The sequence below is a fragment of the Pristis pectinata genome, chromosome 2 (genome assembly GCF_009764475.1).
Source record: "Pristis pectinata isolate sPriPec2 chromosome 2, sPriPec2.1.pri, whole genome shotgun sequence".
In the NCBI taxonomy this organism is placed as follows: domain Eukaryota; kingdom Metazoa; phylum Chordata; class Chondrichthyes; order Rhinopristiformes; family Pristidae; genus Pristis; species Pristis pectinata.
Genome location: NC_067406.1, coordinates 121,614,536 through 121,639,610, shown reverse-complemented (window position 1 = coordinate 121,639,610; position 25,075 = coordinate 121,614,536). Strand labels below are relative to the sequence as shown.

General features: G+C 40.4%; 1 protein-coding gene across 6 annotated transcripts in view; it reads right to left on the bottom strand.

Annotated features, from left to right (window-relative positions):
* Positions 1-25,075, bottom strand: part of inpp4b (inositol polyphosphate-4-phosphatase type II B) — a 561,052-nt gene that overhangs the window by 122,821 nt on the left and 413,156 nt on the right. For 4 of the 6 annotated variants that reach the window (XM_052042054.1, XM_052042063.1, XM_052042079.1 and 1 more), the window contains one exon: positions 1,744-1,861. In XM_052042054.1, the coding sequence (XP_051898014.1) occupies positions 1,744-1,861 (118 nt within the window). The remainder of the gene's footprint in view (positions 1-1,743; positions 1,862-25,075) is intronic. The other 2 variants (XM_052042097.1, XM_052042088.1) reach the window with 1 other exon arrangement.

Sequence of the window (25,075 nt, the reverse complement as noted above, 5' to 3'; positions counted from 1 at the left end):
GGAGAAGAGGAACCCTATCCTTGTTCTGGGAGGAGAAAAGGGTGAGAGCAAAGATGCAGGAAGTAGTGGTGAGGCAGTTGAGAGTACTGTCAATTATGGCAGAGGCAAAGCTACCTTTAAGGAAGACATCTTAAAAGAACTGGTGGAAAGTCATCATCCAAAAAGAAATGACAAAAATGGAGAAACTGGAGAACAAAATGGAGTTATTATAGGAAGTAGAAAAGGAGGAGATATAGTTATGATAGCTGAGGGAGCCAGTGGGTTTTTCAGGGATACCAGTCACTAACCTATCCTCCTGAGATGGAAAGAGAGAGAGATATGGGCAGAGGGCAGAGTTAGGCGTGGACCATGTTATGGTGAAAGCAGGGTGGAAACTAGCAGCAAAGATAATTACATAAATTTTTTTTCTCTACAAGTGCAGGAAGTAGTTATTCAATGTGAGAATAAATGGAGCCAGAGAAAGAAAGGTGACGGGTTGGGCACCTTTTCAAGGAAGACCCTCAGACCAGAGTGATGTGGGTTGTAGGTACAGAGGGACTGGACAATCTATGAAGAAACTGAACTAGTTGCAACCAGGTGATGCATTCAGTTCCTGTTCAAAATCTTTTTGTTTTGACTTTCAATATCAAATGCAACATCAGTCAACCATTTCTAGAAGATTCAACTCTTTTTTTATGACTGCCGACTAATCAAATATAATAAGAGAATAACAAAAACAACAGTAATAATAATACATGATTGCATGATTTCTTACAGGTGTTTTTGGCATCTCACTCTGTAACTCTTTCCAATTGATTCATCAATATCAAAAACTGGTGATCTGGCCAATGTTCTAAAGAAACACCTAATTTGTGCCAAGTTAACAGAAGCAGAAAATTAGTGCACTATTGTTGATCTGTTAGGAGTCAAAGAGAAAAAAAAGAGGGGGGGGGGGGGGGGGGGGGGGAGGAGAGAAGGAAGCGAGAGAGAGAGAGAGAGAGAGAGAGAGAGAGAGAGAGAGAGAGAGAGAGAGAGAGAGAGAGAGAGAGAGAGAGAGAGAGAGAGAGAAAGTGAGAAAGTGAGAAAGTGAGAAAGTGAGAAAGTGAGAAAGTGAGAAACAGTCTACCAATTATGAAAGGGAGAAAACATGAATAAACTGAATGAATAACTTTACTTTAAATAACATATTTTCCCCCTCAGGTGAAGAAATCCATTGAACTTCTCTACACTGCTCTATTCCCCCTCATCTATCAGCAATCAAATGAGAAATCTTGATCATTTGAACAACATTAAGGACAAATCTTTTTTTAGGAGGTAAATAAAAGATAAATGAGATGAATACCCAAACTTATTCATGATGATAAAAGATGACAGACAGGTCTGATGGAAATAATGAACTGGAATAGGAATGTTCATAAAACGTGAAAGGAAAATACCACAGGAAGTGTTACTTGAGATATGAAAGGCTTCATACATATTACAGAGATATTTTTTTCTGTGCGTCAATGATCTGTTGCTGTAAATAGGCAATATTTTTTCAAAGCTTATAAAGGATTTTAATTATAACAGAATAAACTAAAATATTTTAGAGTGGATTTATTTTGCAAACTCTTACATTCCCTTTTTTAAGAATATATTAACAGTAATTAAGTGTAGTTAGATGAATAGCACAGGGAATGCTTTCATTAATGAATAGACAAATTTAATGCTAGATTTCAATAAACATTAATCGAAATCATAAAAAATTCCACTGTCCAAACATACATTTACCTTTTCTCTCGACGCTTCAGAAGGAGCTTGGTCGGTTTCTTCATTCTCATTTTCTCCCATTTTAAGGTTGCTGACCACTATGGTCCCCACTTTGCTTGAACCATCTAGAGGGCTGAAACATAAATGAATACTCGTAACTCAAAGTAAAATAAATTCTCAATAGTATTTTGCTTTCAGTTGTATGTTTGCAAATGAATGTGACAGGTACAACTTCCTTTATTCTTTTCAAGCATACTTTGGCTGCAGAAATCTTCCAAAAAAAAATGTTTGTATTGTATCCGTTTATACACAAATAACATGGTCATTTTGCCCAGTACTAAGTGGTACGATCAGTGCACACACAAAAATTGTAAACATCCAACAGACTAGTAACATATTGTCAAATTCAATCTTACTTGTCACAGAAGCATTCCTGTGAAAATGTGGTCTGCTCAAACATCTACTGTACATATACTAAGAACACATTCTTTATTCTAATAAAATTAGAAATCATTAAGTTTTAGACAATAATACAAAGTGTTTGATTTTCTACATTCTGTGTCTAATTAGGGATAATATTTTGTACGCAAACACAGGCTTTATTGTGCTTCCTGGCTTCAGGAATAATGCAGTAAACAATGAACCATGACTGACCTTCAAAGGACTTGAAACCCAGCTAGGTAGTAATCTTTTCTGACGGCTGGTGGACAGAACAACTCAGCTGGTGTATACAAGACAAAGTGTTTTCTTCTCTGGGCAATGTGGACCAAATAGACTGACTGGGACAGAACTAGGTGATGAATAATGCAATAGAATTTCTTTTGTCACTATGTTTAGCAGCATTATAAGTCTCTGCTCTACATATCCAAATCCACATTGAAAGTTACAATTGAATCTGCTTCCACCACCCTTTCAGGCAATGTTTTCCATTTCATAATAACTTGCTGCAGAAACAAAAATGCCTCAGTCTCCCCTCTGATCCTTTTGTCAATTACATCTGGGTCCTCTTACCAGGATCTTCAGGCAGTGGAAAAGGCTTTACATGCCGGAGACCTTTTTATGCTGGTTTCTGCCCTTTTCTTTTCCAGTCCTGATGAAGGGTCTCGACCCAAAATATCGACTGTTTATTTCCCTCCATAGATACCTCCTGCCTGACCTGCTGAGTTCCTCCAGCATTTTGTGTGTATTGCTTTACGTGCCAAAACCCCTTAAAATTACTGCTATTAAATCTCTCCTTAACCTTCTCTACAGTTGTATAATTGTTGTATGATTAGCTGGGCTATAACAAATAGCAAATAGTATCAATATACTGCTTTTACTTTTAAAACATCTCATGGCAGTGATTATCAAAGTTTGACATGAGCCACAAGACTTAAGGATAGATTTTAAAGAAGATTTTAAAAGGAAGATAAAGTGAAGTACAAATGGAGAAATTTGGGGAAAGAATTCCAGAATTTAGGGTCTAGGCAACTAACGACATGGTTGCCAATAACGGAACAACAAAATAAAGGGGGCAGTAGCCATATTAATTCAACCAAGAGGCCTGATCAGTTTAATTAAGTCACCACGATTAAAAAAAAATGTCAGAAAGTTATCTGGTCAAAAACTGCACAGCATGGATTTTATAATATAGCATGGTTAACACCACCCTAAAAAAAACTTTTAGAATCTTTCCTCTGTTGGGTTTATAATTAATTGTTGACCAGTGTTTTAAATGCCTTGCTTTCTCCTATCAGAAAGAAATGCACTGGAACATTTTATGTAGAAGTACAAGTAAAGGAAACTAAAAGAGAAAATTAGAAATTTGACTGGTTTAGAGGGAAGAAAGAAACCAGTGGGAAACAACTTAGAAAAGTGACAAGAGGTTCTGGATAAATACAAGATTTAACAAAATATTCCGTAATGGTATTGGTATATTATTGTCACTTGGACTGAGGTACAGAGAAAAACTTGTCTTGCACACTGTTCGCACAGATCAATTCATTACACAGTGTATTGAGAGTAAAGTGCCACAGCTACAGAGGAAGTGCAGTGTAGGTTGATAATAAGGTGCAAGGTCATAACAAGGTAGATTGTGAGGTCAAGAGTCCATCTCATCATATAACGGAATCGTTCAATAGTCTTATTACAGTAGGATAGAAACTGTCCTTGTGCCTGGTGGTACGTGTCCTCAGGCTCCTGTATCTCCTGCCTGATGGGAGAGGGGAGAAGAAAGTAGGTGAAGCAGCCAGCATAATCAAAGACCCAGGTGGGTGGGTCTTTGATTATGCTGGCTGCTTCACCAGGGCAGCGAGAGTTATAGATAGAGTCTATGGAGGGGAGGCTGGTTTCTGTGATGTGCTTGGCTGCATCCACAACTCTCTGCAGTTTCTAGCGGTCACAGGCAGAGCAGTTGCCATACCAAGCCATAATGCATCCAGACAGGGTGCTTTCTATGGTGCATCAATAAAAGTTGGAGAGTGTCAAAGGGGACATCCCAAATTTCTTTGTAAACCAAATCTAAAAAAATCCTGATTATTCCCAATATCTCACAGGCTGCACTACTTTAGTTTTGACAGGATAGGGCTAGCTAAACCAAGAAGAAACATTGTCACTCTGATCACAAGGAGGAGCAGCAGGTATTAATGGTCTGTCCTGTTTGAATCCCTTGCCAACAGTTCCCCATCCCAATACAAGGTATGGAATGATCAAGGGCAACCAACTCGCAGCATGAAGCTCTGCTAGGATTTGTATAAAGAGGCTGCAAGCAATGAAGAGACAACCACTGATGCAATTTCCATTATCCTGAGCACTGAAAACCAAGGATAGCAGATGCAGTATGCAAGTCATCAATGTCACACTGCAAATGTCTCATTGCTGACCTCCACAGATGTGCAGCTGATGGAAAGAAAACACCAGATTCGCAAGGTGAATCTTGCAAAGAAGAGTTTAGGTTAATTTTGCAGTGGGCATAAGTTTACCAATAAATGATTAGTAGCACAATCTAACCAGGTAAAAATGTCTTGTAATAGCAATTTGCAGAGGGAAAACAGCTGCTAATGCAATTTCTAGTTTTCCGTTGGAATGCCTGAATCAGTTTAATCAGAGGTACAGCAGACAACATCTTGGCCTCGTTGGTAACATTCATACCAGAGTAAAGTAGTGAGTATATGACCCAATCCTGGACCTGGGCACAGAATGTAGTGCAGTCAGCAGGAGTAGAGGATATTAAACTGAGACTCTCTCCCTTCTTAAGCAGATATGAAAGATCTCCTGGCTATTTTACAAAGAAGTGTAGGGAACTTATCTAGAGACCTACCAAATACACATTCCACAGACAACACCATCAAAATAAATTAACTGTCACTTAATCACACTGCTGTTTGAGACATACTGTGCACAAATTTGAGGCTTCATTTGCCCAAGCAATAACAGTCACACATCACAAGGTAATTAACTGGGCCCATTCAAATAGGTTGTCTTCTTACTTTTGTAGACAAATTTTACGTGCAACATTAAATGACCAGTCTATTATTTTCATTTTCAAAACTGATTATTCACGAAAATAGGAAATCAAACTTAAAGGCTGAACAGGCAGCTAAACAATTTTAGGAGATCAAAAGGAAAGTCAGGGAAAAATGGACTACAGAAAATAGATTATAATGTAATCATGTATGTTTTTTTTCCCCCTACTAATATTCAGCACAGGATCACTGCAATGAGAAAAACAATTGAAGAGACTTAGTCACCACTTGAAATGGCCAACCTTCAGACAACTATATTACTTATTACATTTTCTCACTTGCATGTTGAATTGAATAAGAGGCAGATTCATCACTAAAAACTAGCAAATGCTAGACAGGTAGGCACTTGTCTCAAGAGGAGAACAATGTTTTAGATTGATAACTTTATATCAGATTCCTTGTAAAGGTGATGGGTAGTTGAGCTAATCAGAGCAGCAAGTTCATAGACTTTTGCTGATTTAACCAATTCCTAATGTAGGTGGGAATACAAGGTGGTGACATCAGTCACAATATCCCTGAAAGTGGAGAAATACCACCAGGCTGGTCCCCCTTAAGTAATACGGAACAAACTGCTGGAAGAACTCAGCAGGCTGGGCTGCATTTTGAGGAAAAGGAATGGTCAACATTTCAGGTCAAGAACCTGCAACAGGACTTTTCCTCCACAGGCACTGCCTGACCCACTGAGTTCCTCCAGCAGTTTGTTTTTTGCTTCAGATTCCAGCATCTGCAGTCTCTTGTGCATCCCCTTTAAGTAATGTTGAGGCATTGTGATAACTTGCTTCTTCTGCCATCCACAGCCATGCCCCTGTGGAAGAAACTCCCAGAAATTGTACCCTGTTGTGTTGCATGCTGCAGGACACCACAGAACATACCCCGGCTCCGCTAGGCTTTAGAATGTCAAGTGCATGGAGAACTCAACAGGAATATTACAGACTTAAAACAAACTGCTGGAGGAACTCAGTGGTTTAGGGAGCTTCTGTGAAGGCAGAGGGATGGTTGATGTTTTGGATCAAGACTCTGCATCAGGGCTTGATGTTTCACAATGCAGACGACAATTTCCTTTAAAATTTTCATTGATTATGAATCACGCAGTTGACAAAATGTGATGCGACATGATCTGGGTTCTCCAAATGCAAATTCAAACCCAGCACATAGTGGCACAGGATTAGGGAAATGACTGGCAGTGACATGTAGGGTTGGGGGTGGGGGGGTGGTGAGTGTGGGGAGAAAGAAGGGAGCAGTCAATAACTATGCATGATTAGAGGGATGTAGGAAGGCATGACTGGACTACAAGGGACATACAGGAGACTCCAAAAGAATAGAAAGTATTGAAATAATGGGTGCTAGTCTGGAAAGGCAGCTGAAATGTCTGTCTGTGAATATACAGAAAATTCAAGATACATGGGCAGACAAGCTTAGCTGTTTGTAAAGAGAAACTGCAGATGCTGGAATCTAGATGAAAAACACGATGATGCTGGAGCAACTCAGCAGGCCAGGCAGCATCCGTGGAGAAAAGCAGGCGGTCAACGTTTCAGGTCAGGATCCTTCTTCAGGACTGAAGATAGGAAAAGGGGAAGCCCAATTATATAGGAGGGAAAAGCAGAGCAGTGAAAGGTGGACAAAAGAGAGGTGGTGGGGAGGGCACAAAGTGGTAATAGGTAGATGCAGGTGCTGGGGAGGAGGAGAGAGCAGATCCACCAGGGGATGGGTCAAAGGTGAGGAGTGAAAGAAAAAAAGTAGAAAAGAGGCTAGGAAAGGGAAGAAGAGAAGAAACACAGTGGTGGGGGGGGGGTTGTGGGAAGGGGGTGGGGATTACTTAAAGTGGGAGAATTCAAATGAGACGGGTGGGATGGGGGAGGGGGGAGTGAACTAGGGAGTCATGGAGAGAGCAGTCCCTGCGAAAGGAATAAAAGGGGTGGGGAGGGGAAAGATACGCTTGGTAGTGGGGTCCGATTGGGTATTTTAGTGTAATGCAAAAGGAAAGCTATGGAACACAAATATGCAAAAATAAGTCAAATTTAAATTCTCATGCGTGCCTCTGGCCACAGAGACCAGTTTTGCCAAAATTTATTAATACTAAAAGTCCTCTGCTGAAGCCAGAATCTATTTTAACAAAAAGAACAACTACACTAGCATAATTTAGACAGCACAATTCATGACCTCAGAAAATTCCGAAAGATTTTTACAGACAATTAAGTACTTTTGAAGTGCAGTTTTTGTCACTATGTGGAGGAATAGTTATCCAAAAAAATAGCAATGGACTAAATGACCCAGTTTTTTTAAATAATGGGTAAAGAATAAATGTTGAGTAGATAACACTGCTCTTCCTTATGCTTTACATCCACCTGAAAAACTGATAAGATATTGGTTTCATAATCTCATTCAAGAAATTGCACTTCCAACAGTGCTTCAATGAGGCACCAGTGTACTGTAGATTGTTCACAAGCTTTCTGCTTAAAAATGGGTAGTTTTCAGCTTTTAATCCACATATATGATGAGTATCAGGATTCCCAGGCTAAAGGCAGATGTTCTGAACTTCCACACAGCTGATTACTGCTGGCTGATCAGAGTTCAGTGGGGTAAACGTGAATTTCCACAGACTTCAGAGTAATTGGGCTGCAAAATTTGGCTGCAGAGCCTGTGGCAGGTGAAGCAAGCCAATGAATCTTAAATGGGAAAAATTAGATGGAGAGAGAAGGGTACTTTCATTTACACTACTTGCATTATTTTAAAAGAATTTTATTGCTCTCAATTGTTTCCTTATGATATTAAGTATTTTTAAATTGTAATTTTTTTTAAAAGTTTTTTTTAGCTGAGCATTTTTGAATGTCACTGACATTCACAAACACTCTGTCTTTGATACCCAACAAACAAGAGGCTCCAGGTTAACTGGTTTCACAAAGGAACTCTGGAGGTGAGGGCTGTCCTGTACTCAGCTCAATTGGGATCTACCTTCCCAGCAGAAGACTTTCCCATGGAAATGCTACAGGTAACCTGCAAGTTCTGGCAGCTTGCTAGTCAGAAGATCCAGTCATTGTGTTCAAGTCTAGCAAGTTGGACCTGAACCCATGACTTTCTGACATGGAAGTACCACCACTGACTTATGGCCAGTGCAGTCAAGGGTTTATAATTCTAAATGTCAGCACAGTGATTTTTGTTTTGGTTCAACCTACTCCCAACAAGTGAAAACAACAAACACCTCAAAATTCTTGACATGTTCTAAGGTTCTCAGGCTAGTTTTGAAATCTCACACAACACACACAGTGAATGCAGAATAGGAGGGAGAGTTGTTTTGGTCATGCATACAGAGTGGATTAGAGACTTACTGGACAACAAAAATTGTATTTCAACCCAGCAGCAAATCCTACCTACATGATACAAGAGCCAGGCTTTAGGTCAGACTGATCACTTTCCCTGCACTCAAACCTCTTATTTACTTTTTCCAGCAGGCATAATATTGAAGGAACAGTTCAATATTGTCTGTACCTAGAGCTCATCAGGTCTGTCATTGACTGCGCAAAACAGAGATTAGGTTTAAAAGTCTACCATGTATTTTCACTACATTTCAGGAAACGTGGCCTCCCCTTTGCCATAGTTGACAGAGCCCTCACATACATTTCTTCCATTTCCTGTACGTCTGCTCTCACACTCCCCTCTCCCCAGACAGAAGAGATATAGAGTTCCCCTGGTCCTTACCTTTCACCCATTATCCTTTTCATCCAGCACATCATTTGCCACTTCCACCAGCATCTCATCCCATTCCACCAGCATCACCACCAGCCACATCTTCCCCCTCCCCCCTTTCTGCTTTCCACAAGGACCACTCTCTCTGTGACTCCCTGGTTTGCTCATTCCTTCCCACCCAGCCCTTCCCGTCCCTGGCACTTAGCCCTGCAGCCGTAGGTGCTATACTTGTCCCTTCACCATCATCCAGGGACCTAAAACAGCCCTTCAAGGCGAGGAAGAGATTCAGGTGCACTCTCTCCAACCACATTGGAGAGACCAAGCACAGACTAGGTGACCATTTTGCAGAGCACCTGTACTCTGTCAGCAACAGCCATCTTGAGTTTCCAGCTGCATGTCATATCCCTCTGTTGCCTGCCTGCTCCTGTGTCTGTCGAAATGCCTCGAGTGTTATTATCATTATATCTGCTTCTATTATCTCTCCTGGCAGCACGTTCTAAGCACCTACCACTCTGTAAAAAATAAAAATCTTGCTTCACAAATCTACTTTAAATTTCCCCCTCACTTTAGACCCATGTCCTCCAGTATTTGACCTTTCCATCCTGGGAATAAGACTCTGACCATCTACTCTATCTATGCCTATCATTATTTTTATATACTTCTGTCAGGTCACCCCTCAGCCTCTGACACTCCAGGGAAAACAAGCTTAACAACCAGGGGGTGCACAGATATACAGCTATGGTGCCCATGACACACTAGATAAATTACATCAGGAATTATGGCCCAAAGGCCACTTTGCCCTGCCCCAGAGCTGCCAACAGGTCAGCAAAAGCCTGGAAGATGGACCAACTGATCTACCAGAGAATCAGTTCGATGCTACTCCTGTTCTATTGTAGAAAGTTGCTTCATTTTAGTTATCCAAGTCCAGTAACAACCCTGTACATATTTTGTGATCTCTAACTTCCCCATTAACTAGATTACATTCCGAAAAATTACCCGTAATAAAGTGGAACACACTGGAAACACTCAAGTCAGGCAAGATGGAGAAATATATTCAGTGTTTCAGGTCAATGTTTCATCACTGATCTAAAACAGTAACTCACACTATCTCCAGATGTTGCTTGATGTTAGGAATTTCCTGCATATTCTGTTTTAATTTCAGATTTCCAGCAACCAAATGTTTGGTTTTTGTAAACTGTATATTGAAAAATTCAAGCCTTGTGGGGAGATTGTGTATGCAGCACATCAGATAAAGAGACATTTTCCAAGTACAGATTTTTTCCAGGTGTTTTATTTGGAAACTCTTAAAAAGAGAAAAGTGGTTTCTTTGTGGTCAGACAGTTGACAGGCAAAAAGCACACAAAATAACTTAGTATCAAGCGCCAGGTGTGGAGGCGGTTGGGAACTGAAGATTGCTTTCTCAATGAACAATAATATACATTCACCTTCAATGATTTTTTTTGATGATGGCCAATTTTTACTGCAGATCTCTAATGGTTCTTCAGAAGGTGGTGATGAGCCAGCTTCTGGTGCAGCTAGCTTCTACAATGTTATTGCATAGGAAGTTGCAGGATTTGGAGCTGGTGACAATGTCAAAATGGTGATACACTTGCAAGTCTGTATCATGCACGACTTAGAAATGATGTGCAGCTAGAGGTGTTCCCATAAGCCTTAAATCCTTGTTCTTCACAGTGGTAAAGGCCATGGGTTTTGGAGGCAAGAAAGAGCAGTCCATGTTGCACATTGCAGACTATGCAGCTACTATGTGATGGTGGTAGTGGAAATCCACGTGAAGGCTTGCTGCATGCAGTCACAGACTGCTTTAATTTTTGAGGGATCATGAAAGGAATTGAACATAACTCACTATTCATTGCACATCTCCCGATGGATAGAAAGATAATTATTGAAGCAGGCATGGTAGTGTAGCAGTTAGCGTAATGCTATTACAGCGCCAGAGACCTGGGATCGATTCCGGCTGCTGTCTGTAAGGAGTTTGTATGTTCTCCCCGTGTCTGCATGTGTTTCCTCTGGGTGCTCTGGTTTCCTCCCACATTCCAAAGACGTACAGGTGAGGAAGTTGTGGGCATGCTATGTTGATGCCGGAAGCACAGTGACACATGCAGGCTGCCCCCAGAACACTCTACACAAAAGATGCATTTCACTGTGTGTTTCAATGTACATGTGACTAATAAAGATATCTTATGGTCACTGCCCTGACAAATTGTTGCAGCAGTGTCCTAGGGCTGGAATGACCAACTTCGAACAACCAACTTCTGACTCCAACCAGAGGAGTGTCTTTCCCTTGATGACCACTGACTTCAAATGTTACCGTACCACATTCAGTATAATGTTTTCTTTACGTCAAGGGCAATTTCAGCTCACGTGTGGAATTCTACGCTTTGATCCAAGGCTGTGATAAGGTATGGGGTAGAGTTGTCCTAGCAAATCCTGAACTGAGCATCGTGAGGTTACAGTTGAGGAGGTGCTGCCTAATGGCACTGTTGATAATACTTTCCATTACTTTGGTGAAAAGTGAGTAGATTGATTGGGCAGCAATTAACTGGATTAGATTTTTCTAGTGCTTTATGGGCAGTACATATCTCGGCAAATTTCCACATTGCGAGTAGGTGCCAGTATTGCAACTGCACCAGAGTACTCGGCCAGAGATGGGGCTAGAACTTTAACATGTCTTCAGTCCTGCTACCAACATATCGTCTAATGCTACATCCTTTGCTCCAAGCCATATTTTACCATCATAAAGGAGGTATCATAACCCTATTCCGGGTTAGCTGGCTTCTGTGAAGGTGGGCAACTCAGGAGGAATCCGACGTGGAGTATCTACTCCACACTTTTGGCTGCACGTGGTTCCAAACCCTTCAGTAATCAAAAAGCAAACAAATTCAGATCTTAGAATTCCAAAATAAAAACTGAAAATGCTAGAATAGTTGAAATACTCAGCAGGTCAGGAGAGCATCTGTGGAGAGTGCAACAAAGTATTTCTGGCATTTTCTGCTTTTATTGCTATTGCTTCAGCTTTGTTTTTGGTTCTGCCATAAAATCTAAATCATTTGAGTACAAGAGTTGGGACATTATGCTACAACTGTACAAAATATTGGTGAGACCTCACTTGGAGCATTGTGCACAGTCCTGGTTGCCTAGCTATAGGAAGGATGCCATTAAGCTGGAAAGGGTGCAGAAAATATTCGCAAGGATGTTATGGAGACTGGAGGACTCAAGTTATCAGGAGAGGCTGGGACTTTTTTCCTTGCAGTGTAGGAGGTTGAGGGGTGACCTTACAGAGGTATACAAAATCATGAGGGGCATGGATAAGGTGAATGGTCACAGTCTTTAAATCTTTTTAGACTCTCCTTCTCTGGAATAAAGGGAACCTGAGGTGGTGGGTATGTGCAATGAGCTACCAGAGGAAGTGGTAGAGGCGGGTATAATTTCAATGTTTAAAAGTCATTTAGACATACATAAGAAAGGTTTAGAGGGATATGGGCCAAATGGAAGAAAATGGGACCAGCTCAGGTAGGCAACTTGGTTGGCATGGACAAATTGGGCCAAAGGGTCTGTTTCTGTGCTGTGTAACACTAACTCTTAACTTTGAAACCTTTTCTTCAATTTCCTAAAATCTTGTTAACATTTTCCACTACATACAAATTATGAAAATTATAAAAGAGAGAAGTAAACCTTTCATGTTAAGTTTTTATAGTGTCAAAGGGACTGAAAAATAAATGGTCAATATATGGGACAGAAGTTGATCACATTCTAAATGAAGAACTGGATGATTATTTTCAAAACATTATCACTTAACATTTATATTACTTAGTATTTCTCAGTTGCTCTGCTTCACTGCTACTTTTCACACCATATGTCTTTGCTTTTTCTTTTCCCTCTGCCTTCTCTCAGGTTCTCTCTATTTCCTCATATCCATTTTGCCAATGCATCATGTGGTATGCACTTTTAACTGTACAAATGCATTTCCATTACTATCATTATCTCAACACTAGCTCTCTCTCCAATGGTGCCATCATTTTGATTTTAAGAGAAACTACGACTTAGAAATTTGGGAACATCCAATATTGGTGTTTATGACCTTCTCAGTTCATCATTGGTTACCTCCTGCTGCAAACATTGTGCTCAAGGTTTAAGGCTATGCATCTTTTCTAACTCAAAAATTTGCTACCCAGTGCTTGGTCCCAAGGAATAGACGGTGACCCTACACCCTATTGTGCCTGCGCCATGGTCTGAGGAACAAGAGCATCAGAACCTGTGCTATCACTGGGAAAAGGGGTTGGTGGAGGAAGGAGAAGGAAGGGGGGATTCAGAGGAGTGAGGCATAAAATGTTTTGTGTTGTCACTGTGACTGAAGATAGGGCAAGGATAGGGATTGTACAAGGCTGGGGAAAGCACAAAAGCTGCACTGTGGGCAGAGTGGAGGGGTTAATGAGGAATGCCCCACCCTAATGTTGGCACGTCACTGAGGCGAAGGATGGGGAAGGCATCTGCGCCACACTGTCACTGTGGTGGTAACCAGGAATTGGATATCACAGGGCAGGTGTGGAATAAGCACTGAAGTCCGATTCTGTCAATGGGGAGGTGAGTGCATCGGAGACCCATGTGATGTTGTTACTGCAGGGACAGACCTTAGGTGCTTGCATCTAAGTCAATCAGGGGATACAGGAATTGTTGACAGGGTTGGGAGTGTTGTTGCAGTTCAAGACTGAAGCCTCTATCAGAGTCCTCAGTGTAGCGAGGGGGAGGGGGAGGGGTTTAAATCAAATTGAGGTCCCCATGTGGCTCAGTGCTCAGAAGGCAAGATTGCCTCAGGAGTACCCAGTTTGTTCCCGGGACAAGGGACAAGGTCCCTAACACATTGTCCAAAAGGAATGCTGTGAACCCTTGGTGTGGAAATCGCATGAAAGTGAAAAAGGCGACTCAACCCAAAATGCCGACAGTTCCTTTTACCCCCACAGATGCTGCATGACCTGCTGAGTTCCTCCAGCAGATTGTTGCTCCCAGTGTGTCCAGGGATACACTAGTTTAGTGGCCAAAGTACTGGATTCACAACAAAAATTCCATTGCAGAGGAGATTTGGAGATGTTTAAACCCCACCCCAGATGCCACAGTGGAATTTAAATTCAAATGATCAAGCAAACGTCTGAGTAACAGTAACCATGAAGCTACCAAATTTGGTGGGGGGGGGGGGAAATCATGTCCAATGTCCTTCAGGAAAGGAAATCTGCCTGGCTCTTACCCACTCTAGCCTATACACAACTCCAGACCCACTAATATGGTTGATTCTAAACAACCACCTCAGTTCAGGATAATTAGGGATGGATAGTAAATGCTGGCACTGCAAATAATATCCACATCCCACAAATAAATAACATACCATAGCAAGATAAAACAATCCACAAATGGCCATCATCACATTTCACTCCAAAAAGATAATCAATTTCTGCTGCATAACATCATTCCCCCCAGTGTGATTGTATCCTGTGCCCCATTCACAATGTACAACACAGTAGAAACATTTGATACTATTATTCCCACTTTAGATATTGTGATACTGTTTGCCTTAACTTTTTTTTTATAATAACATTGTGGGAAGAATACAATTTCTTATTTTGGAATCAGACCAACATTTTTGTTCTCATTAGTAACAGAAGGAAAATTATAAACAGCATATATTGGAAATTTGTACCCATTCCTCCAAGACTGAAGAATCCCTGAGTACATGAGAGGAACAGGAACAGTGCTAACACTGATGCTTGTTGCATGTGTACACACTCAGGAGAGTGTGCAAGTCACAAATGATTTATTATCAAATCTTTTCCTATGCCATTAGCAATTATTGAGTCCATATTTTTTAATCCACAGAATAACCAATAATATTACAACAGGCTGAAATTGACAATGCTTGGGAAATCTTTCATACTATCTGTAAATTTAAATCTCCAAAATGTTTTAAAAATATTTCAAAACCTCTATTTTGTGCTCTTTCATAAAACATTCATATTAAAGAGTGTGTTGTGTCATTGTACTTTCAAAAATATTGCCCTTGACCTCCAATACAAACCTGTTAAGAAATGACAGGTCTATTTGCTGTAGGTTTAACAATATGCAATTAAAATATGCTTCAGCAGATCCGAAGTCAACTATAACTGCTCCAGTTGACATTTAAAAATAAAAGCATTTGAAATTGGCTATTCATAAACAATATGGGAGTTGGTCATAATAATACCCACTTATCTCATGACTTGAGGTTAGCAACTGGTTCCCCCAGTGGCTTAAGTGTCTAAATTCATCATGTTGCAAGGTAATAAGATAAATCCCAGGTTAAATCTCAGTCTGCAAGTTCATTTCAGATCAGGAAACAGTTGGGGAACATCCTTGGGTAAAAAAAAGATGGAGAAATACTTCACATTCCCTTCTCCTGGTCATTATGTTTACCTTAACCCAGCCCTCTCTGTACTTAAAATGAAAAAGATCACTTTGGGAGATTACAAAAAGCAAGCGTGCAATAAAACCCCTGAAGGATGTCAACCTCATCAGAAGACGAGGAGAGCATTGTGTAATCACAACTCAGATATAAAACTGACTAGATTTAGACCAAGACAAATCCAAGACAATGCCATAAAAACAAACTTGGAGGACAACTTTTTTTTAAAGAGCCAGTGGAACTGTTTGACAGGCAAGCATAAAATGAACTCCCAGTTGCAAACTATTTCAACTCCCCTCCCCATTCCCACACCAATCTGTCTGTCCTCAAGCCTCCTCCACTCCCAGGGTTTGGCCAAACACAAACTGGAGGAACAGCACCATATATTCTGCCTGGGTAGTCTACAACCCAACGACATGAACATTGAATTCTCCAGTTTCACATAACCCACACCCCTCTTTGTTTCTTTCTCTCCTCTGCCCAGGTCCTGTCAGACACACCCGAATTTTCAAACCACCTCCCAGTTTCCTAGTTTCTTTCCCTTCCCCCACCTGGACAGCCTATCGTCCACACACTCCACCCACTTGGCCCCTATCCTCTTCCCTCCCCCCACTGTTCCCATCTGCCCAGCATCACTCCCTTATCTGCTTCCACTTACCCCCTTCCTTTCTACATAATCTGCAGCCCTTTGTTGTCTCCACTATCATCTCCTGGCCTCTGTCACTATCTCCACCCCTCCCTCCCCTATCTGGCTCCATCTGCCCATAAACCCCCTCCTCACCTGGATCCACCTATCACTCGCCAGCTCTGCCACCTCTCCCCCTTCCCTCTTCATACTGGCCACCTCCCCTTACACTCAGACCTGATGCAGGGTCTCAACCGGAAACATCAACTATCCCTTTGACTCCACAGGTGCTGCCTGACCAGCAACATGTGCTTTGCTCCAGATCCCAGTATCTGCAGTCTCTTGTGTCTCAAAGCTTAAAATGTTGTCAGATAATGATCAATTCAATGACAGGTTGGAACACCAACACATACAGCTTCTCCTTCACATTACATATCATTCTGCTTCAAAATGTCTCTATTCTTTTACCACTGGTTCAAAATACCATAATTCACATTCAATAGCATTCCCAAGTATCTTCACTAGAAGGACAGTAATAGTTCAAGACTACTCACCACTACCCTCTTTCTGGATGGAGGATAAATGCTGGCATTGTAGCAATGTCACATTCCATAAATAAATTCAAAAAGCACGATTCTTCATATGTCAGTTTTACTGCAATTTTCTAACTTCTAGTGATGAATAGTGTGAAAATTCATTCACCATTCCCTGGGTAATGAGAATGTCAATATCAATGCAATGATAACACTGAAATTTTAGTTGATAATTAGCAAGTAACTGTCCCATCACAGAAGTGGCAGGCAAGACCATCTCCAATGAGAGATCCTAACCATCTTCACTTGCCATCCAATGGCTTTAAAATTATCCAGTGCTTTACCATCAATATCCTCAGACTACCTCAAACAGAAGCAGAATAGGATGAGCCAGACAAATGGTGCAACTTAAAAACCAAGTCAGAGGCTGGGTGTGTGGGTCAGTCCCAAACCCTCAGGTTTTCCTATATTTAAAGCACTAAATCAAAATGGCACCAAAACTATCTTTACCCCCACCCTTGACCACAAGCCACTTAGGCTTGCTGCCCCACCACATATAGACCTTACTTCAGTTCTATCTTCTAAATTCTACACAGCATCAGTGTTCGAGCCTTTGACAACTGCAAAAATTAATTGACTTCATCTCTTCATCATTACCTTGCTGTTCATGTGTCTGCCTAGGACATAGTTCTTTATTCTCCGAAAAGGCGAGAGCTGACAATTTAAAGGAGTACTCTAACATGACTTGGAGCTTGTAAATCAGAGTGTGGACAATGTTGGATGAGGGGAGGCCTATTATTTATGAGGCTTCAGCTCCAGAGATCTAAGGCATCCCAACAACAAGAAGCACTGGTAATATCCCCCAATTAGCTCTTGTATTACTCTGTACCATTAAACATGGCAAAGTAGGCAAGCAGGTTCAGTGTAATGTACTTTGGCAACTTGGCAACTTGACAACTATGGTTGAATAGTTGGTAGCTTGCATGCATTGGCAGATCTTTGTACAAAACTTAGAGCAGCCTTTACTGTGCAAGGGTGGGATGAGACATTCAAATAAATGCTACTTAAGAGTCCTGATTGATAAAGATTGCTCAGTAAGTGATGAGTGAATTGAGCTGTAATTGAAGTTAATAGCACAGTTGATGGGAAGTGGAATTTGCAGTTGAATTCACTCACTATAACCACTGGTATGAATGTTATCTTTTGTTAACAAGATGCATTCTTTTTTTTAAAGATTCAATGAACAAAGTGCTACAGATATGAAGTATTTGTATTTCCAATTGGGTAGAAGTAGCCTCAGCAGTAATAATGAGTCCGTCTGTGGATTCTACTCTCAAAGATCGTGGAACTTGGCACCTTCATCCTTCACCTACAGAACATCTGCCAGCATCTAGTTCTGCTACAATATGTTTAATAAGTGAAAACTCATTCAGTTTAAAGCTAGTCATTCACAATATTAGTTCTGTGATAATGTCTCAAACCAATTGACAGGCCAAATGTTGCAACATTGAAAAATGGCATAAACTGGTTAAGTCACAAAAGGAATTTAAAAACAAACCATAAAATGCTGAGCATTATGATAAACATAGATACAGCGATCAGCTCTACTGGAAAGAAGCATCTCTCTCCAGTACTAGGAATTATGCTGTATCTAGAGCTCTTAATGAGCCATATCATTTATTCATTTTTCTGCCTCTTCAACCAAAGTGCAAAACCAAAATAGGACTTCTCAGCCAACATTTACACCCCAAACTTTCCTTGAAACCAATGCATGTTTATACAGTGTACTCCATGGCACCCTCTCTCACCTACTAAAATATTCATGTACGCAGAGATTTGATGATATGCTGACAGGTTATTCCAAGATATAGCATGGGAATTCAGGAATTCTAAAAGATCTTTCTCTTCCCTACTCCTTACATGCACCAAGTTTCATTCACTACTGTTCTTGCTGATTTTCAGTGACTCTTCATATCCATTACATTAGTTTCAAAGTTTTCAGTCTCAATTGCAAACACCCAAATGGTATTACTAAACCTCACCATCTCATCTTCCTGCAGACCTACATCCTATTTTCTCCCTTCACTCTTCCAAATCTGGATTACTGTGCACAATCCAATATCACCCATTATAGCCACAGCACTCTCAGCTGTCTATGTTTCAACCCACCTTCAAGAATCTCCTCAAAACATGTACCTTCATCCATACCGCAGCTCGAGAACAGCAGAAAGTTCTGTTCACTACATTTTAGGAAAAATTGACTGCAGTGGAAAAGGGTACAGTGGAGATTTACAAGAACGCTGCCAGGACTGGAAGATTTTAGCTAGGACAAAACATTGATAGACTGAGGTAGCTTTCTTTGGAAAGAGGGAAAGCTGGAATTAGGTATAACATTTTGAGGGACCTAGGCAGAATAAATAGGAAAGATCTACTTTCCTTAGCAAAGGGATCAACCACCACAGGAGACAGGTTTAAGGCAATTAGTAGGATCAGCAGGAGATAAGGAACTTTTCTTCACTAGGGTTGGTGAAGATCGGGAATCGCCCTGCCTGAAAAAACTTTGGAAGCAGCAGCCAGCAACATATTGAGAAAGTACATGGATGTACACTTGGCCTGCAGACCATGGACCTGTATTGGAAAGGAGGATTAAAACATTAGCTCTCTTTTGTCCAGCACAGATAAGATGGGCTGAATGGCTTTCTCCAGTGTTGTAAATTTTCGATGATTTCTATGATTCTAGTGATATTTCCGAACTAATTTCTATTTCCTGAATGCTGTCTATTTTTCCTTCCCCAGTGATAAAACATTTCAATTCACTTTGCCATAATGATGCCATGTAACTATATGTTTTTACACAATCCTCAAAAAAATCCAAAGACACCAAGAATTCCTTTGGGTATTCCTTGTCTATTAAGCATTGTTACTTACTCAAAGGAATCCACAAATAAAATACAAAAAAGGAGAAAGGCCCATTTAACATTCCTTTTGCATTTTCCCCCAATAATCTGCTCTAACTTCAGAGGACAGACAGAGGTTCCAGATAACCCTGAATAATTTACACCAGATGATCTCTGCTGGAATAGATTCTGAACAAATCAAATTTTTAAAGTCAATAAACAAGAGTGGCCTTTACTAACTATTTGCATAAACACTGGAATTTAAAAAAATGAAACAAAGTCTATCTTGCGTTTGTGAATTTTTTTAAAAGTGCTTATGCAAACAGTTTTGCAAGGGTCCTGACCCAAAATGTTGACGGCCTGCTTTTCTCCACGGATGCTCCCTGGCCTGCTGAGTTCCTCCAGCATCATAGTGTTTGTCATCTAGACATTCCAGCATTGCAGTCCTTTGTTTCTCTAGGATTATAAAGGCTGTGACAAGAAAGCAGCAAAATGTGATGTACTTTAATGGATTAATATTCAACATTGACAAGATCAAACAAAGAATCCTAAAAGCTAAAATAAAGCTAAAAACAAAGCCAAAATGTCTAAGCCTGGTTCAGAAGATGATTAAATTTTGGATAGTTGGTACACTTATACTTTTGACATCTTCCTCATTTTTCTTTACCCTCTTTGAAGTGTCCAAATTTCCTTATTAGATAGCTTGGCAGATTATCCACCCATCTAAGAGCTGTTACAAACTAAGATAGCTTGACCTTGCTGAAGTTGACTGACATTCTATCCTATTCTTCTAATAATTCAGTGTTTCTGACTAAGCTGATCTGGAAGGTTCCTTAGCCTAATTAACTCACGCCTTTCTGTGTGATTTAATTTCAAAAATGTAGGAAATAATTGAACATTGTTACTGAAGGAAAGGGATACCATGATTTGACACAACATTTAAGTTTTTTTTGAATGTTCTCAAAAAGATATTGTATTTTACCATTTAGTTTCACCTCAAAGTAGATCAATAATCAAATACATTTAGGAACAGAGTCTCAACATATTATTTGTTGACAAACTTCTGAGAAGAATTCCTTGCAGCTTTATTGAAAATTAATTATCTGGCTAAAAGACTGGAGGAGCACTTACTCCAGAAGTGTGGTAAATAAACCAAATGAAAATTGGTAGTTTGAAAAGCTACTGCACCAGATTTTGCAGGCAAACCCTATTGTTTCCTAAAGAAAGGAGCAGCATTTACCCAAGTGCCAGTAAGTTCAGGACCTTGCACAGAAATCCCAAAGATACTGAATAATTGTTGGCACCATTTATTTCAATTTTCTCTGCTGCTGAATTTCACATATAGTAGTTTTCTTTTTCTCCTTTTGATTTTGTGTGTTACATAGAACATAAACCAGTACAGGCTCTTCAGCCCACAATGTTGTGCTGACATTTTATCCTGCGTTAAGATCTATCTAACCCTTCCCTCCCACATAGCCCCCTATTTTTCTATCATTCATGTGTCTTTCCAAGAGTCTCTTAAATGTCTCTAATGTACCTGCCCCTACAACCTCCGCAGGCAGTGTGTTCCATGCACCCACCGCTCTACGTAAAAAAACTTACCCGACATCCCCCTTATACCTTCCTCCAATCACCTTAAAATTATGTCCCCTCGTGTTAGCCATTGTCGCCCTGGGAAAAAGTCTGACTGTCCACTCGATCTATGCCTCTTATCATCTTGTACACCTCTATCAAGTCACCTCTCATCCTCCTTCTCTCCAAAGAGAAAAGCCCTAGCTCGCCCAAATTATATTCTGGGTCCCTAGCTCCAAAGACAATGAGGGATCAGCAACACATTTCCATATCAGAATGGTGTGCAACTTGGAGAGAACATGTAGCCATGGAGGTCCCCTGTACCTATGGCCCTTGCCCCTCTGGGTGGTAGAGGTCACAGGTTTGACAGTGCTCTTGGAGGAGCCTATGCAAGAAACTGCAGTGCCTTATGCAGATGGATCAAGTGTTGGGAATGAATATTGAGAGCGGTTGATAGGGTGCAAATTAAGCAGGCTGCCCTGTGCTGTGGCAGAACTCAATCTTTATGAGCTTCCCTAACACTTATGCTGAGGTTTCAGGTCTTGCACCTCTACAGGATCAGTGACCCTACTGATTTCAATGGGGCTATGGGAAAGGAAGGAAAGAAAGACAATTACTTTTGTTTAATGCTTTTAATTGAAAGCATTTTAACTGATGTTTTTTTAAAAGAAAACATTAACCTTTAAAAATTACTTTGAATAGCTTTTAAAGAACTCCAAAATATTTAAAAAGCAACTGTCAAAGCCTTCTGGGCCATTTTAGAGACAGGACTTCCACCATTCAAGATCCTGCTGCTGGAGTCTGATAACTCTGGGCCACCAGGAAAGGCCCTATATATCCAAAGTAGACACAAGGACAGGTGAGCAAGGATTAGGATTGCAGGCAACCAACGCATGCCTGCCAATTGTGCTCTGCATGACTCTGTGCTTGGCAAGGCAAAGGAATATCAGCTTTGCAAACTGATTCCACCAAATCCCAACCCATTCAGCAACATGTTTTGGTCACTGAAAATGGGAAACTAACTTTGGTAAAACACATGCAGTAAGCACTCCTGATCTAAACTATACAGATGCCAAAAGTAAAACATTACCCTGCATCCACTTGAGAGTATTATGAGATAGAATGCCTCCAGACCCATTTTCAACATTAGGTAGTAAATTGGTCATACTGCTGCCTCTGGAGTTCTTATATCACATATCTTGGAGATAGTTTTCAGTGGCAACTCCGCTTACATAGCAAAGTGGACATCACACCGATCATTTTCTGATCACAAGTTGGCAACATACTTATCCATGTTAATGGTAAGGTTTATTTTTAAAAAAAGTATATTTAAGTTTTCAAAGTCACCTTGAAATTTTAATGAACACTAGAATCTGCAGGCAGCATTGTAGAGATGCTTTTGGAAATATTTCAACTACCAATGTACAATATGGCCATAGCTTATTCATTATATAGTTGGTATCCCAATAACTCCCTCTACCTTCAGGGTAGAGATTCACAGCAAATACATTCCCCATTCAGGTTGGTCAATGCTCCCAGATTGCCTGGGAATCTGCCAGAATGCCAAGTCCTCAATTGGTGCACCATGGAAAAGGCAACACATGTTTCTGGCTCTTTAGCCAGCTTCATTGCCTGCATTCTGATCACCTGCCATCCAACTTGCTTCCCTGGTGATATCTGTCCTTGCCACAAGTCCTAGCTGAAAAAGTTTCTTGTAGTTAGTCCCAAGTGGTCGATACAAATTCATTAGAAATATAGCTTGCTACACGCCAATAAAGTTTCGTGACACAGCACGATCAGTGAAGCAAAAAGCTGTAACTTGTGGGGTGCCACAGGATAAGAGCTGGCGTCTCAGCAATTTGCAGCCTACATTACTGACTTTGAAAGATCCAGTGTAAAATGTATGCAAGTTTGCCGATGACACAAACCTGGGTAGGAATGCAAATCGTGAAGGGTACAGCATCTCCAAACAGAAGAGGACAGGTTGGGTATCTTAGCAAAAAGACAACAGTTGTGGAGTGCCATGAAAGGAAACGAGAGATCTTATAGAATGGCAGAGCAATTGCTGTATGTGTTATAACACAACAACATGTGTTATAGCCTCCTCCTACTCCTCCTTGGTGTTCTTATGTCAAGCATTTACTTATGCAACCTTCCTTGATAGCTTTCTGATTTAGACACTTCAATCAGGGAACAACTAAGAAATTCCTATTTTCTGTGTAACCAGCCTGTAAATGATAAGTTAAAAAAAACTTTGCATTGAGTGCTGCAGGATTGGGATCATTTTACTTGTGTGCTGCACTGAACAAATTGAACAAAAAAAAGTCCACAATTGCAGTGGCACTTATATTTTAAAAGTATACTCAGGCATCAATAAATGGCATAATCTTTCCTAATGTGCAGGATGTATTTGGTGCATTTGCTACTTAAAGACTGCAGTGCTGTTTAACTGCTTAATTAGAACCTCACTGCTGGATCCCTGCTCACTTGTCATGATGAAAATTCCTGAGGACCAAAGAGGCTGGTGGCCTGCTATTCGTAATTTACAACATTCTTAAACTTTAGAACCCAGGATTTAAGAAAATGACTACAGGCAACTAGATAAATTAGATACTTAAGAGCTGACATACAGTAAGTATTACAAGCTAAATACATTATTGCTTTGTATAATCACAACACTAATACATTAACAGTGCTAAACTGCCTATTTAAACATATCCAGCAGTCCAAAACCAGCTACGTATCAGGGCCCATGAAATCAGCAGCAGAAATGTATATCGCTTGTTTGTAATTTCATGGTCCAGTATCTCTTTGACTCGTTAGTCACCATCAAGCCAGAAGGCTAATGCTGGTGTAATGAGTATAGAAGGCATACCAAAAGCATCATCATGGATACCATGGACTTGAAAATTAATCTAGAGGAGACACAACACAGGGTTATACACAAACACTAAAAGCAGAGATGGAGCAGTCAAACCAACTGGCCAAAACTTTGTAGTCTTACCTTATCATGTCAAAAGTGCAGGTGGATAATCAGATAGCAATGAGCGGAAAACTCAATAAATATCCTCCACCATAATGGTGTTCAGCATACAGACAAGGATGCAGTGTTTTCCCACGTTTTCAATCAAAACTGCCAAGCCAATAATCACGAGGATCTTATCATAATGCACATATTTATAAGTTATCTAGTTGCACTGAACAAACCAAAATGTTGGAACCTGACAATAATCCAGCTGCAGTACTCAAGATTCATACACAGGAACTAGCTGCTCCCCAGCCAAGCTGTTCCAGTGTCACCATGTAGAGGCAACCAGAAACCACTGCCTATGACGTGGTTATTCGCTGTCCTAAATCCATAGTTAAGAGAGAAATCACGGACAAGACCTTCTTGCACTGATCATTTGCTTTTTGCTCATCTTTTTCTCCCCCATTGCAATGGCTCATCTTTCTTTAATTGGTAATGATGTGGAGTCAACATTATGACAAGGAGACACAGGAGACTGGTCAGGTTAATCGCATCTAGAAATGATCTAAGCTCAATGTTTATAGGTGGCCTCAACTTTGCTACAAACTGGCTACAACCCATTTTTATTGACTCACAGACCTAAATAAATCATACATTCTGCATGAAGATTCACTCATTTTTTTTAAGCTTGACACATTGACTTCTACTGAACATAGATCTTCCTCCTGCAATGGTAGTTCCAATTAGAAACTTGATACTCCAAACAATGTTGGACCCCCTGTTGCATTTTGTGCAAAGCTGGCTGAAGATGTTGTGAAATGATCTGTATGGATGGCATGCAAAACAAAGTTTTTCCACTGTACCTTAGTACATGTAACAATAATAAACCGATTACCACTAATTTCCTTTTCCTCTTTTTCTATTTCCTATGTTGCATCAATCATTCCATTGCTGCTTTTGCTTTGCAAAACACCTGGTAGAGGTTTCTACCCCTCTAAGTACTGTCTAATAATTTTGCCTTATTAAAGCAGTCAAATCAAAAGGAAAAATCAGTGCTATTTATTCCCTTGCCAGTCTTAGGAGTACAATCTTCACAAATGAATCTCAGCTTTATGGG